At 48.7% G+C, this 17,512-nt stretch overlaps 1 protein-coding gene across 1 annotated transcript in view; it reads right to left on the bottom strand.

Annotated features, from left to right (window-relative positions):
* SMARCC1 (SWI/SNF related BAF chromatin remodeling complex subunit C1) overlaps positions 1–17,512 on the bottom strand; it is a 75,800-nt gene that overhangs the window by 8,247 nt on the left and 50,041 nt on the right. The window contains 5 exon segments of the mRNA XM_087915818.1: positions 1,903–2,167; positions 8,677–8,811; positions 13,077–13,237; positions 15,245–15,356; positions 16,344–16,405. Of these exon segments, the coding sequence (XP_087771944.1) occupies positions 1,903–2,167; positions 8,677–8,811; positions 13,077–13,237; positions 15,245–15,356; positions 16,344–16,405 (735 nt within the window).

Here is a 17,512-nt window from a genome sequence, read left to right as displayed (position 1 = left end):
GGCGGAGATGCCTTTGGTCGGCTTTTCTTCCACCCTGCCCGCCTCCCTCCTTCTTTCCTCCCCCCACTTATCTCCTTCCTTCCTTCCTTCCACCCATCCCCCATGCCTACTTCCTTCTTTCCTCCATCTCCTCATATCTCCTTCCTTCCTTCCATCCATCCATCCTTCATTCGTCTCCTGCCTTATTTTTCTTTCCATTCCTCCTTTCCCACATGTCTCCTTCCTTCTTTTCTCTCTTCCACTCATTCCTATACATCTTCCTTCCTTCCTTCCTTCCTTCCATCCGTCTATCCTCCATCCATCTCCTGCCTTTTTTTCCCTTCCATTCCTCCTTTCCCACACCTATTTTTCCATCCACCCTTTCCCACATATCTCTTTCCTTCTTCCTCCTTTCTCTTCCATCCGTCCTTCCCCTCGTACGTATATCTTCCTTCCATCCGTCTTTCACACACCTGCCTTCTTTTTTCCCTTCCACTCCTCCTTTCCCACGTATCTCCTTTCCTTTTCCTTTTCCATTCGTGCTTCTCCCATAACATCTTCCTTCTCTCCTTCTTCCCTCCCTCCTCCACTCCGGAATGTCCTCTCTCCGAATGTGCTAATCCTGCCCTGGGGTCGAATCCTGTTTTCCCCGCCGAGGGATTTTTTTTTTTAAGCCTTTCTTGCTTTCCAGACCGTGAAAAGACCATTTTCGCACCCTCTGCGCGTCTCCCAGATAAGTTTCCAAGAACCTTCTGGAGCAAAGCTTTGATAGGGAGGTGCCACCGAGCGCTGAGGGCCCCTGGCGTTAACAAAACGGAGGAGGAAGAGGAGGAAACACCGACTGCAATCCGCCATTCCTCTTGCGCTTCCTAACACAACACAGGGGTTTTTATAGGCTGATGATGTTCCCTAGTTGGGTCATGAGACGTCTGCAGGAAACCACCGAGCTCAGAGAGCTCCAAGGGCCCCACAATTCGTTCGTTCTTTCTCTCTCTCTCTCTCTCTCTCTCTCTTTCCTTCCTTCTTTCACTTCCCTTTTCTTCTTCTTCCTCCTCCTCCTTCCTTCCTTCTAGCACTAATGACTTTACCTAGTTGGGTCATGAAACATCTGCAAGGAAACCCCAAGAGAGCACCAAGGATCCCCCCTCCTTCCTCCTCCTCCTCCCTTCTAGCACTGAAGACGTTCCCTAGTTGGGCCATGAAACGTCTGCAAGGAAATTCCACCCAGGAAATACACACACACACACACACACACACACACACACACACACACACACACCCCGCAAAGGAGGGGAAAGGATGCTGCCAGGATCGAGTCTCCTCCCATTTATAGACACCGGGAGAAAAGTCACATTTACGTACAGTTCAGAAAGGCAACACAAAGGGTAGCGCATCCCCTCTACTTGCCAATACTCAGAGAACCAAGGATTAACCCCAGACAAACAAGCAAGGAGAAAAACAATCCTCTTCTAATCAAGCAACTACCAAGGGGAATTAAAAAAAATATACTCCTCCTCCTAACACTGATGACGCTACCTAGTTGGGTCGTGAAACGTCTACAAGCTCCGAAAGCCCTAGGGCCCTCGCCATCCTCTTACTTATGACCACTGCTGCGTTCCCCATGGTCCCATGACCCAAACTGTCCACGACGGACCGCACAACCATGGTGATTCGCTGAACCCCACCGTGGAAAAGGAAGCGCTGCACATCTGCTCAAACTGCCACCTCCCAAAGTTGGTCGCAAGGCGAGGACTACCTATTATTTACAGGTGGGGGCCTCCAGGACTTAATCCAACTGGGGCTCCCTTATCTCCTGGCCAGAATTTGGGGCCAGCCCCAGAACGACTCTCGCACTTTCTCTCCCTGCTCGCTGAAACCCACGCTTGGAGGGTCAATGCCCACCGGCGATGTCGTCACACTCACCGGGTTGAGGAGGGTGAGGCGGGGGCATCGGGAGGTGCATCATGGGGTAAGGGGGAGGCTGCTGGTGAGATGACAAGGCTGTCCCCAGTGGGTTCATGCCCGGACCCCCGGCGTGCTGGTGCGACTGTTGGACGTTCTGGCTCTGCTGCTGCTGCTGCTGCTGCTGCTGTTCCAACTGTTGCCGGGCTCGGAGTTCGGCATATTTCAGCTGCTCCATGTGGAAGTTTTGGCGCTCGGTGAGCAGCTGCTGCCTTTGCTGCTCCAGCTAAGGGGGGAAAGTCATAAACCGACTGTTAAGATTCCGGCAGTTGCCCCAATTGAACCATGAGCCTCGAGCCAAGCTTCAAAAACTTCAGAAATGGATTTATTAGGAGCGAGCACGTCGGCATGACCTGCACGAAGCCGATTCTGAGACCCATAATTCACTGTCACCCTTGAGCCTGGTTTTCCCCCGACCCCGCTGGGCGTATCGTAATTCATATTCTCCAACGAAGCACGTTCCCCAACTAGTGATCTGCAGGTGGCAGAAACCCTGGTCGATTAGTTACAATCTTAAAAAAAATAAAGTTTTATTTGGGTTTTCACAAAACATACCTACCTGGGTGTAGCCGACTCTGAGACACCATAATTCATTGTCACCCTTGACCCTGGTTTCCCCCACCCCCCAATTCATATCCTCCAATGGGACACCTCCATAGCCCAGAGTCATCAATCAGGCTCTCCGGTTAGAGTTTTGTGCGGCAGAAACTTCGGTCACCTAGAAACCATCTCTGAAAACATTTGTGGAATGCAAGCTGCCCACTGCTTCCGCCTCCCTTTCGGCTGGCCACTCTAAAAGACCACAGAAATATTTTATGAGTTGACAGTGGATTTTGCCCTGTTTGCCCTGCTTTCTGGTAGGCTGTTGTTAAGCGAAGCGCCGGGGCCGTTCATTGAGGAATATGGTTGTTGAGGGGGAATCGGGCTTCCCCAAGGTCGCAAATGGGGATCATGTGACTCCCAGGAAAACAGCGACCGTTGTAAATCCGTGGCAGTTACCAAATGTCCAAATGTTGAAGACAGGTCAGCCCTCGCCTTACGACCAGAATTGGGCCCATCATTACTGTTGCTAAACGAGACAGTTCTTCCAAGTGAAGTAAAAGGTGAGTGAGGTGTTATAAGGCCTTGGGTAAGGCCATACTTGGAATCCTGAACCCAGTTTTGGTCGCCACGATGTAAGAAAAGAGGTTGAGACTCTGGAAAGAGTGCAGAGAAGAGCAACCAAGAGGATGAGGGGCCTGGAGGCTAAAACGAAGGAAGAAATGCTGCAGGAACTGTGTGTGTCTGGCTGGTTCACTGAAGAGAAGGACTAAGGGAGACATGACAGCAGTCTCCCAAGATCTCAAAGACGAGGGAGTCAAGCTATTCTCCAAAGCCCCTGAGGGCAGGGCAGGGAGCAGTGGGGGGAAACTAATCCAGGAGAGAAGCAACTTAGAACCAAGGAGAAACTTCCTGACAGTGAGAACAGTTAACCAGTGGAACTGCTTGCCACTAGAAGTTGTGAATGCTCCAACCCTGGAAGTTTTTAAGAAGATATTGTGGTGTAGGTTTTCCTGCCTAGGCAGGAGGTTGGACTAGAAGACCTCCAAGGTCCCTTCCAACTCTGTTACTCTTCTATTCTATTCTATTCTATTCTATTCTATTCTATTCTATTCTATTCTATTCTATTCTATCCCATTCTGTATATTCTATTCTATTCTATTCTATTCTATTCTATTCTATTCTATTCTATTCTAGTCTAGTCTAGTCTAGTCTAGTCTAATCTAGTCTAGTCTCATCTAGTCTATCCCATCCCATCCCATTCCGTCTATTCTATTCTATTCTATTCTATTCTATTCTATTCTATTCTATTCTATTCTATTCTATTCTATTCTATTCTTAGTCTATTCTATTCTAGTCTAATCTTTCCCTCTGAATCTTAAAGAAAAGGAGAAGAAAATGTTTTTTTAAAAAAACCCAACGGGTTCCTAAATTCTGATCGTGCCTCTTGAGAAAAATAGTAATAATAATAATAATAATAAAAAAAAGATCGAATCGTCCGTCTCTGAAACGAGGACCAATGGAATTCCTCCACCTGTCAACTTCCCATTCGGATGGCGCATTGCCGAGGGAAATCCTATTCACACCTCCCCCGCTGTAGAACGGGGCGTGTTGCTTTTGCGTGTGCGGGCGAGCGAGCGAAGTATTCACGGAGCACAGCGGCGCAAAATAAATAAATAAATAACGCGGGGAAATTAAAAGCAGCCCAGCCGCCACAGGGGCCATCATCGGTTCTGCAGTAATGCAGCCCAACACCTCTTGGGCGAGGTTTTTTTTTCCTTTTTAAACACAACCCTGAACTTCGATCTCTCCTGGGCTAAAAAAAAACCGTTACGCTGAATCGGTTATGTACAAAATTTCATCTCTGCTCCTTTTGCAGAGATGGAAAAAAGGCCAATTTGATGTCGACTGGAACGCTTCCCGACCCGAGGAGAATAGCAAAAACGACGACGTTTTTTTTTGCAACAGGAAAGGTTTATTTTGCAAGGAAAATTGAGGTGTTTGTTTTTTATTTCTCCTCCCCTCCCTCTCCTTTTTTTTTTTTTTTTGGAAAGCCGGGAATCCATGCGGCGAGAAGAGCTGCTTACCGCAAGAGTAATTTTCTTAAAGGGGTGGGGGGAGAGAAAGAGAATCAATGGAGAAGCTGCCTTCGCCCCCTAGCAACCGGCTCCCCGTTCCTTATCTGCCAATCAGCGGAGGGTGGGGGGGGGGGGAGTCACACAAAAGCTATTCTGGGAAAGGAAATCGGGAAAACCCGGGCGGGCGGAGATAATAAAGAGCGGAAGAATGTGCCAGGGGTTCACACAAAGTGGGGAAGGGGGATAGGCCCCCTTCTGTGTGGTTTGCCTGCAGGGGGAAACGGCAGGGGCTTCGACTCCCCCCCCCCCCAGGGGATCAAAGGTCAGGAAGAGAACAAGCCTGAAACTCCCCCCACCCCCGAGGAGGAGGAGGGGTCTGGAACAGGGAGTGGGGGAAGAAATAAACTTGGGGGGGAAGGGTCTGGGTTATTGTGGCAGGTCAGATGCCGAGAGACAAGAATGGTTGAATGGAGCGTGACTCCGCCGACTGATGGGTGGGGTGGGGTGGAAGGACTTCAGGGATGGACCGTGGTGTTGTGGTCCACCAGCGGGACAGTGGATGACTCGGACAGTGAGGAGGTTGGGGGAGGAACATGGGCCAGTCCTGGAGTCTGGGGAGGGCTCTGCATCAGGGGCAGATATGGGGTCAAGGCCCTCTGACAGTTATCAGCTGCCTTCTGAGTCAGATGAATGGGGAAGAAGAACAGCTGGAGCCTGTTCCCAGTGTGCGTATGCGCAGAGCTGCCAGGAGAAGGGAACAGTTAAGGAACAAGGGTCGACTCGGGAGTAAAGCCGCAGGTGGATGGTGAATGGCCCCTCCCAGAGGGAAGAAAGAGGAGCAAAAGGGGTTTGCAGGGGAGAATTAGTTCACTTCGTTCGGGTGAAGATCTGTTCCTAACTTCTTGCCAAGTAATTGCTGCTACAGCGTGGCGTTTGGAAGCTATCGGCCTGGCAACTCTCCAAAGTCTGATAAAGGCCCGTAGTTGTGAAATCTCATGGAAGACTGTTGTCTGGGACTTTGGAATTCACTTTATAACCTAAATAATAGGGGTTTTATTGAGACGAGGAGTCGGCTTCATGATCTTGGGAAGTTTAGGTCAGAACACATGGAGCGTTAGGAGAGACTCCCAAGGAGAGACCATGGGGTGTCTTGAGGAACTCCAAGGATTGACTTTGGAGTGACTAGATGGATTCCATGGATTGACTAAGGGGAACCCAAAGGGACGATGAATTTGCCAAGAGCTGCCTAGAACAACCCCCATTTTCCAACCACAGGATATCCAGAAGGAGTAGGGGTATTGATTGCGGTGTGTCCGGAGGGACGGCACGAATTGAATCCGGGGTGCCCAGAGAAAGAGATTACGTGGAGGGTCCATGACATGGCACAGATTCATTCGCCGGCCCCAACTGGGGAAAGAATTAGTACATGAATGGGACGAACGTCGGTGTCTGTAGGAGAAGCTGGACAGAATCCGTGGGGTGGGGGCATCGTCGTGAAAAGAGGCAGCAGCTTAGAAGTCTTACGTAGTCGCAAGCAAATTAAGTCCAGCCTCCCTTGAATTTGGTTGACTCATAGCTTAAAACTCCTACTACCTAATTTCCCTGAAAATACGATCTACCCTGAAAATAAGCCCCAGCTTGATTTCCCCCCACACATACACCCAATATAAGCCCTACACCCCAAAATAAACCCTAATTAGAGCATTTGCACCAAGACAAATTCCTTGAGTGTCCAATCAAACTTGGCCAATAAAGAATTCTGTTCTGTTCTGTTCTATTCTATTCAGACCCCCACCTGCTCCGGGGGTGGGGGGAAGGGGGTGGGGCAAAGTGCACAGGTAAAAATTAAGCCAGGGTGGGGATGGGGGTGGTGGAGCTGCCCTACTTACCAGGCCTTGCACACCCCAACATCTGCCTTGCTGGCCCACATCTTCTGCGTCCACTTATTGCCACTTGCGCGTGTCGCCCGGCCTCTGTTCTGTTGTGAGAGGTCTTCAGAAAAGGTCCCTGCAGCTAAGAAACGGGCTCTGGACTGATGCCTGCGGCATCCCCCTGGCCTTGTTTCACTGTCAGAGGCCTTCCTAAAAGGCCCCTGGAGCTCGGTTATCGGCTGCGGAGAGGACTTCCTGGAAGGGGGCCGCTGCGCGCATCAATCTGGAGCCCACCTCTCAGCTGCAGAGGCCTTTCCAGAAGGTCTCTGACAGCGAACCAGAGGGTGTGTGTGTGTGTGTGTGTGTGTGTGAAGCGCGTGCAAGCAGCCAAAGAAGTAGTGGACCAGCAAGGCAAAGCAGATGTCGGGGTCTCCATCCTGGCTTAATTTTTAACCCGTGAGCCTCATCCCACCCTCTGCACCCCAGAGTGGGTGGGGCCTTTATTAGGGCTTATATTGGGTGCTCATGTAAAAAAAAAATCAAGTTGGACTTACTTTCGGGGTAGGTGATATTTTCAGGGAAACTCGGTAGGAGTTAAGGTATGAGTCAACCATATTTGTATGTATGTATGTATGTTTATATAAGATAGATATAGATAGATAGGGGGAGGAAGGGAGAGAGACCGGGTCTTATTTTTGGGGAAACACGGGTAGCAGGTGCCTTTTGCAGAGAAGATTCTCCCCTGGCTAGGCTTTCCAGCAATCCATCACTTTAGTTGAAAGATTCCTGCATATACAATCCATCACTTTAATTGGATCTGCATGCGTGCAGCTGGTCTTGGTTTCTGCCGGCCCTCCATGTGGAGGAGGGTCTTCCCAATTTCTCTGGTGGGGGACCAGCGTTCTCCCCCCCCCATTTTAGTGGGTGGAAAATAGGTCTCTATTTCTCTGCCTGGCGCACAGGCAAGTCATGCAATAAAGCACCACCTGTCTGGCTTGGCAGATTGGGCTTAGCCCTGGGGGAACCCTCTCTCACTGTACCCTATTTTGGGAGGGTTCCCTAACCTTGGACCACTGCCAACGATGCTGCTGCTGGGGAGAAGGGGCAGACATGCGGAAATGCCAATTGTTGAGAAGGCTGACAGATCCCCACTCTTTTTCTTAAGATCGCACGCACAAATATGGGCCCCTCCCTAGAGAGGAGAGATCGCGGCTACGGCAGAAGTATGAAATCCATGGGGCAGGACAAACTTAGCAATGGTGCTCTAGGGAACAATTGGGGCCTGGAAGTCGAATCTTTTTTCTTTTCTATGAGGTTTATTATTTTTGCGGGGAGGATCAAAGGAATTTCCCAGAGGAAACTCACAACCAGAAAGGTGAGGAAAATAAACTGACCAACAAACCAATGAATAAGATGACAACCGTTGGTGTGAATGAAATCAAGAAAATTTGGAAATTAGGGGGCGGGGATAGGAGGAGGGAGAAGAATCGGCAGCCCTCAACTTACAACTGTTTGTTTAGCAACCTTTCAAACTTATAATGGCACTGAAAAAGAATGGCCCAGGACCGTTTCTCGCACTTAAATCATCTTCCTCTTTTAATGACCCCATAATCCCTTGCTGGGTGGAGTCTGGGCAACTGAATGGAGCTGAGTGTTTCCTGGCCGGAAGCCCTTCCTGTCGCCAGTGCAGAATTTTGTTCAGCAGATACATTCTCATCGTGCCCAGAAAGATCTGCCCCTACCTAGGATCGAACTCACAGCCCCGATGGTGAGGCGAGAACTCGACCTATAGGCCACCGCACCATTCACTTCTCGCACTTAATGATCGTTGCAAATTCTTCCTGCTCTCATGATTAAAATCCAGAGGGTTGGCAACTGGCTCGTATGTACGATGGTGGCAGTGTCCCAGGATCAAGAGATTTCCTTTTGCGATCTTTTGAAGGGAAGCCAAGATTCACTTTACAACCATGTTACTAACAACGGCAGCGAGAATGGCCTTGCAATGGTGTGGACCTCACTAGACCACCGTCTTGCTTAGCAACACAAATCCGGGGCTCCACTATGGTCATAAACCGAGTCGTACCTGTGTATCGGAGACGTTTACTGCCCAGAGGTAGTTATAAAAGCGAGAAGGTGGGATATATAAATAAATCCAGAGTAGAGAAAGTAAATCTGGAGAGACTTTTGAGCTGGCAGAAAAACAGGTTCCGAGACACGCATGAATGGAAACCGGAATTTAATCTTACCGCCTCTTTCTCTCGGTCCATGATTGTTTCCAGCTCTTCAAAATGACGAAGTTTGATCTCTAGCTTTTTCATCTGCGTTTCCACCAGGAGAGCCACCAGAGATTTGATCTTCCGTTCCTCGACGGCGGCCAGATGCTGAGGAAGGACGGAACATTGTTTATTGGGAGGCCAAACCAGCAATGTGGGTGTTTTATTTTTGTTGTTGATCTGGATAGTATTCCCACCCCCCCTCCACCCCTTGCAGGTCTTGAAAACACTTTATCTTTTTATTTTGTGCTGCTAAGCATCTGCCTGGCTTCTGCAATTCTTGCAGGATTTGCTTCCAATGAGACGGAAAGGGTTAAAGATAAACTTGTCGAGGTCGCTGTGCGGCGCCTGAATTTTGAGGTGACCGACCGCACAGCCGTGGGATCCGCCTGGCAACCATTTAAGGCTGAGATTTTTTGGGGTGGTGGTGGTGGTGGTGGTAAGCGAAGGCACTGTTCTATCCTTCCTTGACAGTATCAAGATGAAGTAATCACCTCAAAGCGGCTTAATAATTCAAGTCTCAAAACGCCACGAGCAGCTTTAAGATGACCCTGGCGACCACAAAGGGACATACGAGATTGCCAATGGGGAAATGATTTCGTTTATTAGAATGATTCCCCCAAAATGGGGACTTTGGAAGGTAATGTCTGGGGAAAAGATTGCGTGAGATGGTTTCCCCAACCAGGGTGTGATTGGGAAGGACGTTGCACTGGTGTGACGGAGTTTATTGGGGTAAACCTGGATCATCTTGGATCCAGTTGTGGGATTCAGCCGGTGTAACAACCGGTTCGGTGAGCATGAGCTACCGGTTACTAACAACCCGTTTGCCCGAACTGGTCCATACCAGCTGAATCCCATCCCTGCTTGGATCCCAGATATAGAAGCAAAGCGTACAAAAGGAATTAGCACCTTACAACAGTTTAGTGACTGTTCAAAGTGAGCCAGCCCTGTGCAGCAGCAGCCAAAAAAAGCTAATGCAATCCTGTTGCATTAACAGAAGGATACAATCAAGATCAAATGAGGTACTAATACCACTCTATAAAGCCCTAGTAAGACTACACCTAGAGTACTGCATCCAGTTTTGGTCTCCACATTATAGAAAAGAGGTTGAGACTCAAGAAAAAGTGCAGAGAAGAACAACCAGGAGGATGAGGGGACTGGAGACTAAAAGATATGAAGAACAGTTACAGGAACCGGGCATGGCTAGTCTAGGGAAGAGAAGGACCAGGGGAGACATAATATGTTCCAATATTTGAGGGGCTGTCACAGAGAGAGGAGGAGGGTCAAGCTAATTCCCAAGGCACCCAAAGGCCAGACAAGGAATAATGGATGGAAACTGAACAAGGAGAGATTCAACCTGGAAATAAGGAGAAACTTTCTGACAGTCCTGGGATCCCTTCTTACAACCTTCTCACAAGCAAAGTCAATGAGGGGAGGAGCCAGATTTGACTTTACAGCCGTGTTGCTAACTTAACAACTGCAGCGATTCGCTTTTAACAATTCTGGCAAAGACGATCGTCAAACCTCAACACATGTCTCGCTTAGCAGGAGAAATTTTGGGGCTGAATTATGGTCCTCAGTCAAGGACTTAACTGAATTTTCAGAGAAAGCAAATAGGAGATGGATTGTTAAGACTTTTTTAAGAGTTAAGAGATTTGTTATCAGCTCCAGGGGCCTTCAGGAAAGCCTTGCCGGTTGCTGAAGAAAAGGGCCAGCAAGGCAGGTGTTGGGGTGTGCGAGACCTGTCTACACCTGTCCAAAGGTAAGTAGTAGGGCAGCTCCATCCCATCCCCATCCCAGCTTAATTTTTACCCGTCCACCCTGGCAGGATAGTAATTACGGCTTATTCTTTTTTGGGGGGAGCGGGGGAAATAAGGCTTATATTGGGTGCACATCTAAAAATCAACCTAGGACTTACTTTCAGGGTAGGTCCTATTTTTGAGGAAATAGGGTATCTGCATTATGGGTAGTCCTTGACTTACAACCATTCACAGTTACAAACAGCCCTGAAAAAAGCGACTTACAATGGTTTTCACAGTTGCAAACGCTGCTGCCTCAAAACTCAGCTGCTTGGCACCTGTCTCAGATTTATGACGGTGGCGGTGTTCCCCCAGAAGTCAGATGATTTCCCTTTGGCAAACGAAGCCAAAGAGGAAGCAAGAATCATGTAACAACCGTGTGACTAACCTAGTAAACACGGTGATTCAACTTAACAACCAAGGAGCAATGAGGAAGGAAAGGAGACAAGAAAGGGAAGAAAGAGAGAGAGAAAAGAAAGGGAGTGAAAGAGAAAGGAAGAGGAGGGAACGAAGAATGAAGGAAGCAGAGAGGAAGGGAACAAAGAAAGAAAAAGAAGGATGGAATGAAACAGAAAGGAAGGAAGAGAAAGTAAGGAAGAGAGGAGGGGAGGAAGAAATAAATAAGGAAGGAAAAAAGGAAAGTGGAGGGAAGGATGGAAAAATGGAGAGAAGGAAGAAAAAAGAAAAGAAAGGAAGAAGAGTAGAAAAGGAAGAAGGGAAGAAAGGAAAGAGAAAGAGGAGGGAAGGAAAGGAGCAGGTGGGAAGGAACAAAGAGAAGGAAGGAAGGAAAAAGAGGAAGAAAGGAAGAAAAAGGAAAGAAAGGGAGGAGGAAGGAAACAAGGAAGGAGAAAGACAGGAGGAAGAAAGGAAAGAAGGGAGCAGGGAAGGATGGAGGGAAGGAATAGAAAGAAAAAAAGAAAGAAACAAGAGGAGGAAAGATCCTTGGTGTTCTGTGGGCTACTGTCTTCTTGCAAACCTTTCATATCCCAACTAGGTAACATCATCAGTACTAGAAAGAGTGTAGGGTTGGCTCTCTGTTTATATACAGTCCCTTCTACTCCTTATGATGTCACCTAGGAGGGTCATAAAATGTCTGCAAGGGAACAACTGGGGGGAAGAAAGATTGGGAAATGGGGCAAAATTCACTTTAACAACAGTCTCATTTAGGAAGAGAACTCTGGGGCTCTATCGTGGTCACTAAGTCAAGAACTACTGCATGGGGAAAGCCTGTTTTTTTTTTTTTTTGGAAGCTGGGTTTGCCCCGGGATGCAAACCCCCAAAGGAAATTTCACTTGGATAGAGTCAGTGGTGCTTTGATCATAAATGAGCATGCTCTTCAGGTCGGACTTTGTTTTTCCCTGTCGGAAGAAAGGAACATGTGGAAGAGTTTGGGTGTAAAAGGGACAACCGCCTGTCATGCCCGTTGCAGTCTGAATACTGAATACGAGGAGGCAGACGAACAGCTGACAGGGAGCAGGAGTGAGGCTCTGTTGGCTGTGGAGAAAACTGGGGAAGGGCAAAGCCCACTTGGGCAGAGCAGGAGAGAGGTAGAACAAGGGAGAGGGTGTTCAGAGGGAAGACCCGGGCCTACCCCCTAGGGCATGCAGGGAGGAACGGAGAAGAGAGCAATGTGCGTTGCATGGCTTACGGGGGAGGAAAGGGCCCCGATTTCCTCCATTAGCCACAGTTGGGAAGGGAGTTTAAAAGAGATGCAAGCTGAGAGCGACGTCTGCTGGGAACAAACGTGCCTGGCGTCTTCCTAACCAAGGTGATTTACTGCCGTTCCTTCACATCTGGAATTCTTGCTCCTGCCCTGTCTCATTTTGCCTTGATTGGACTTGTAGTTAAGTTTTTGTTGACCTTGTTTTGGACTTGAATCTCTGTAGCCCAAAGGCTGCTCCTGGGAGTTTTTTCTCCAGCCCAGAAGGTAACCAGGACATTGGGGGCAAAGCTGGCGTGAATAAAAGGACTCCTACTGATTATTTGACTGTGTTGCCTCAGTGTCACGCCCTGGGTCATCACACCACGATTCCTAAGAGCGGAGCCCGAGGAGAAAGGAGCATGGGTATCCTTGGAAAAGGGGGATCTTTCTGCTTACTGGCTTGTAAATGGGCAGAAAGACTCATCGGCATGCATTCAACCTGAAGGGGGCGGGGGGGGAGGCTACACAATGAGCCCTTTTCAGACCCACAACCACCCCCTCCCTCCCAGTAATTTGGAGCTAGAATGGGTTAGTCTCCCTACACACACACACACACACACACACACACACACACTAACCCCTGCGAGGTTCTTTTAATCATGCCAAAAGGCATCAACCCACCGAGGCCGTTAACGGAGCAGTGTTGCCAAAATTGCCGGCAAGGCCGACAATAGCGGACACACATTCCCCTTCGCACCAGCTGAAGGCGGCTGAGGCGCACAAACAGGGCATTGGGAAAGCATGGAAGAAACAGGAAGAGGGGGGAACAAAAACAACACACAACGCAACGAAAAGTAATCCTGGGCACGTCGCTGAAGACAAAGCAGCGGAAATCCAGAGGGCCGCGCGGAGAAGTCGTCTCCAGGACCAACCTTGGCTTTGGTGGCAGCCGACGCCAAAGCGGCAGCTGCGGCTGTAGCGACGTTCCCTTCGGAGAGTTCGGGCTCGACACGGCGCTTCCCGCCCCCACCGCCGTCCTTCTCTTTGCCGCCATCGAAGTTCTCCTTGTCGGCCTCGTCGGCGTCCTTGTCGTCTGACCAAAAGGAACCCCGGGTTAGATTCTGGCCACCTCCTTTTCTTTCCAGCTTTCCTTTCCTTCCCAGTCTGAGAGTTGAGTTGTGGCCGAAGAAAAACCAGCCTCGTCCCGCTATGACCAGGGGCTGGACTGCTATCTCTTTGCCCTGGTTCAGGCGAACCGGTAGCGAATTTTAATCCTTTTTAATGACCGGTTCAATGAACCGGTAAATCCCACCCTGCCCCTTCCGGAGTCCCCACGTGGCCCGTTGTGGAGGCCGGGTAAGTACAGGACCCTCGCAGGCGCTTGGGGAGGGCAAAAACAGACTGCCCTGAGGCTCCAAAAGGATGGAAATGGGCCCTTTTCCAGGTGCTGGGGCCCAGGGAAGCCGCTTTCACCCTCCCGGAGGATAGAGGAAAGCCTCCGGAGCCCAGGGAGGGAGAAAAATTCCCCACCACCAACAAGGCCATGCCCACCATGGCCAGCCCACCCACCAACTGGGCAGAGAAGCCTTTGCTGAAATTTGTGAAGTTTACCCGAGTCTGACCAGCAAGAGAACCTGCTCTGCTAGAGCCTCTCTAGACAGGTAGTCCTCGACTTACCAACAGTCCATTTAGTGACCGTTTGAAGGTGTTGAAAAAAAGGGGCTTTGGATCTGCCTGTCATACTGACGATGGTTGCAGGCTCCCCTTGGCAACTGGCTCGTAATTACAACAGTTTGGAACATCCCCGGGTCATGGGACCGTCCCCCTCCTTTTGCGACCTTCTGACTGAAACAATTCGTAGGGGGGGGGAGCCAGATTCACTTAATGACCGTGTTTCAGAGTGAATTGTTCATTTGCCAACTGTAGCAGGAAAGATCATAAAATTTGGGAGGGGCGGAGAAATTCATTTTAATGACCGTTTGGCTCAGCAATAGAAATTTGTGGGCCCAATTGTGGTCGTTAAGTCGAGGACAGCCTACACCTCGCTTGATTTCCATAAGCCCAGCTGAGGCCCAAATGTTCCATCGCTAAGCGAGACATCGCTAAGTGAGTTTCCTCCCCAATTTTACAAACTTTCTTTCCAACGCCATCAGGTGAACCACGACCGTTGTTAAGTGGATCAAGCTTCTCCATCAACTTATGCTCGTTTAATGGTCGCAAAAGGGGATGACATGACCCCTGGGGACACGGCAACCATCGTAAATGTGAGCTGGTTGACAACTTTGTCTAAATTTTTGATCACACGGCCACGGGGGATGCTAAAGTGGTCACTGGGCATGAAAAAAAGTTCAGATTTTTAAGTGCAGTTGTAACTTTGGTCATTAAATGAGCCGTTGTAAGTGAAGGGCAGGTCATAAGTCCAGAGCAGGGCAAGTTACCCTCCAAAATCTTCCTGGGTTTGCCCATTTGTTCTTTCAGATCCGGACTGTACCGCCATAAACAAAAATACCCCCCCCACTCTCTTTTAACGTTTCAGCCTGGACTCTGTTAGCCTTGAGGATTAATGACCCGCTGTAGATATATACCACGATGACGGGAGATGAAAAGCGCCCGTAAAGTGAAGCAGACAAGGTTTTCCAAAATCAAGATTTACTCTCTCCCGGCACAGAGAGAGAAAGAGGGGCTTGTGAAACGAACGGCAGGAAATTTACGGCCGCATTCTGTGTTGGGGGTAGAATGGAACTACGTCTGCTACAGGCTGTCACTGGAACAATAGAGAAGTCCTGTGTGTGTTTGTGATACAGCAAAAAATTCCTTGTCACCCTTGACCCTGGGTCTTCCCCACCCCCTGGGTATATCATAATTCATATTCTCCAATGGGAAACATCGATAGCCAAGAGTCATCAATCATGTTCTCCAATGAGAGATTTGCTTGGCAGAAACTTCAGTCACCTAGATAAAATCTCTGAAAAACTATTTATAGAATGCACTTTCAGTTTCCAAGCTGTCACATTTCTCCCCCTTCCCTTTCTGTTGGCAACTCTAAAAAAACCATATAAATATTTTAGTTGACAATTTCCCCCCCCCCTCCCATTTTTACCTTGTTTTGAATCTTGAGACACATCACTATCTTGTTCTTTTTCGGTGATTCTCTCCTCGTCTCCTTCCGGTAACTTGTTGGGGTCAATTTCATTCTCTCCTTTGGTTTCAACCTAGGGACGGTGGAGAAGAAAGAGAAAGAAGGGATGATGAAATTCATATTTAAACAAAAGAAAGAAAAAGAGAGAGAGACAGAGAGAGAAAGGAAGAAAGCAAGAAAGAAAGCAAGAAAGAAAGAGGAAGGAAGGAAGGAAGGAAGGAAGGAAGGAAGGAAGGAAGGAAGGAAGGAAGGAAGGAAGGAAGGAAGGAAGGAAGGAAGGAAGGAAAACTGAATTTCAGCGGAAAAAAGAAAAAGGACTTAAGGCTCCCATATCCTGATAGGACTACTCTAGGATAGTAACAGCTAACCTAACCCTAATCCTGGTACTCTCTGAGCTTGGTCGTTTTCTTGCAGACATTTCATTACCCAACTAGGTAACATTATCAGTTCATCCCCACTGCCTTATAGCCCTGATGATATTACCTAGTTGGGTTGTGAAATGTTTGCAGCAAAATAACCACCGAGATCAGAGAGCAATCCTCCTGCTCTTCCTCCCCCACAACTCCTCCTCCTCTCCACAGAGGCCCCTCCCCTCTCACGCTGATGAGGTTCCATTATGAAAACCAACAAGCTCAGAGAGCCCCAAGGACCCCACTATCCTCCCCTCTCTTCCTTCCTTCCTCTTGCCCTCCTTTTCCTCCCTCCCTTCTAGCACTGATATTTCCTAGCTGGGTCATGAGATGAGAGAAAACAACAGAAATTAGAGAGCACCCAGGACCTCATAAACTTCCTCCTCGTCCTCCCTTCTACCACTGATGATGTTCCCCAGTTGGGTTATGAAACGTCTGCCAGAAAACCACCCAGCTCAGAGAACCCCAAGGACCCCACAATCTCTGCAAACCCTGTTCCTTCCAACCCTCGATGACATTAGCTAGTTGGGTCATGAGACGTCATCAAGAATCAATCCTGAGCCTCGGCTCCAAATCAAACTCACTCAAGCTGGAAAGAGAAACGACAACGACAACCACCACAACAAAAAGGGGACTGGATTGTGTCAGACCTTAACTTTGTCTGCCTGGGCGTCGTCCATGTCGGTCTCCATCTTGTCCTCCTGAGCTCCATCTAGAAGACAAGAAGATGGACCCTGAAGATCACACCCTGGATGGACGCCAATCAATCAAGGCGACAGAGCTTGGTCCTCGAGTTGACGACCCGAATGAACCAGCCAAGGAGTGCAAAACGTTGGTGAAGGGAGTTGGCGCCACTTTATGGCTTCTCTTTCTGCCCTCGTTCCAAGTACGGAAGTCAGTGATAAGAACGGTCGTTAAGTGAAGCTAGATTTCCCTGTCGCCTTTGCTCGTCAGAAGGTTGCAAAAGCCGATCATGTGAGCCCCTCTACCCCCAGGATGGTCCTTAAGTGAATCTGGATTTCCCCACGGATTCCGCTCACTGGGAAAGTGGCAACAACGGATCGCGCGAACCTCAGGACGCTGCCAATGTTATAAATGTGGAACCGGTTGGCAAGTAGCTGAATTTGGATCACGTGGCCACGGGGATGCCGCAACGGTCGTTAAGTGTGAAAAAACGGTCCTTCTTTTTTCAGCAGCGTTGTAACTTTGGTCACTAATGAACTGCTGTTAAGTCGAGGACAATCTTGAATGGTACGATAGAACACCTGGTGCTTTGGACGTGCAAAGATATGACGCCGGGAAAACGGAATCCTCCGTTAATGCAACTTACGACGATTGAGCCTAACAGGCAAGGAGGAGTCAGAATACTGAGCGGTATGATGGGATAGAGGGTATAAGCGGATAGAACACAGGAATAAGGATTAACGTATACAAACAAACATAAGTGTATGTAATATCTATGACACAATACCGTTAACAACGTAAAGAGAGATGTGTGATTTGGAAAATAAACAAATAAAACAAACCCCTTTCCCCTCCTCCCTTTCTGTGGGCAACTCTTAAAAAGACCATAGAAATATTTTAGGAGTTGACACACTGCTGTTATTCAGTTAGTTTTTAAGTGAATCTGACCTGGCTTGGCTCGCAAAAGGGGAATCATGTGACCTTGGGACATTGCGGCGGTCGTAAGTACGAAACTGTGGCCGAGCACCTGAAATTTAACCCTGTGAACCTCTGAAATGGTTGTAAGTGTGAAAAATAGTTCTATTTTCATTGCCATCGTCACTTCAAACAGTCACTAAATGAGTGACTGAACTCG

Source organism: Pseudonaja textilis, chromosome Z, assembly GCF_049901715.1.
Source record: "Pseudonaja textilis isolate UNSWEBS1 chromosome Z, rPseTex1.2, whole genome shotgun sequence".
Taxonomy (NCBI): Eukaryota; Metazoa; Chordata; class Lepidosauria; order Squamata; family Elapidae; genus Pseudonaja; species Pseudonaja textilis.
The sequence above is the reverse complement of the archived record's forward strand: the minus strand, read 5'-3'. Positions and strand labels throughout refer to the sequence as shown.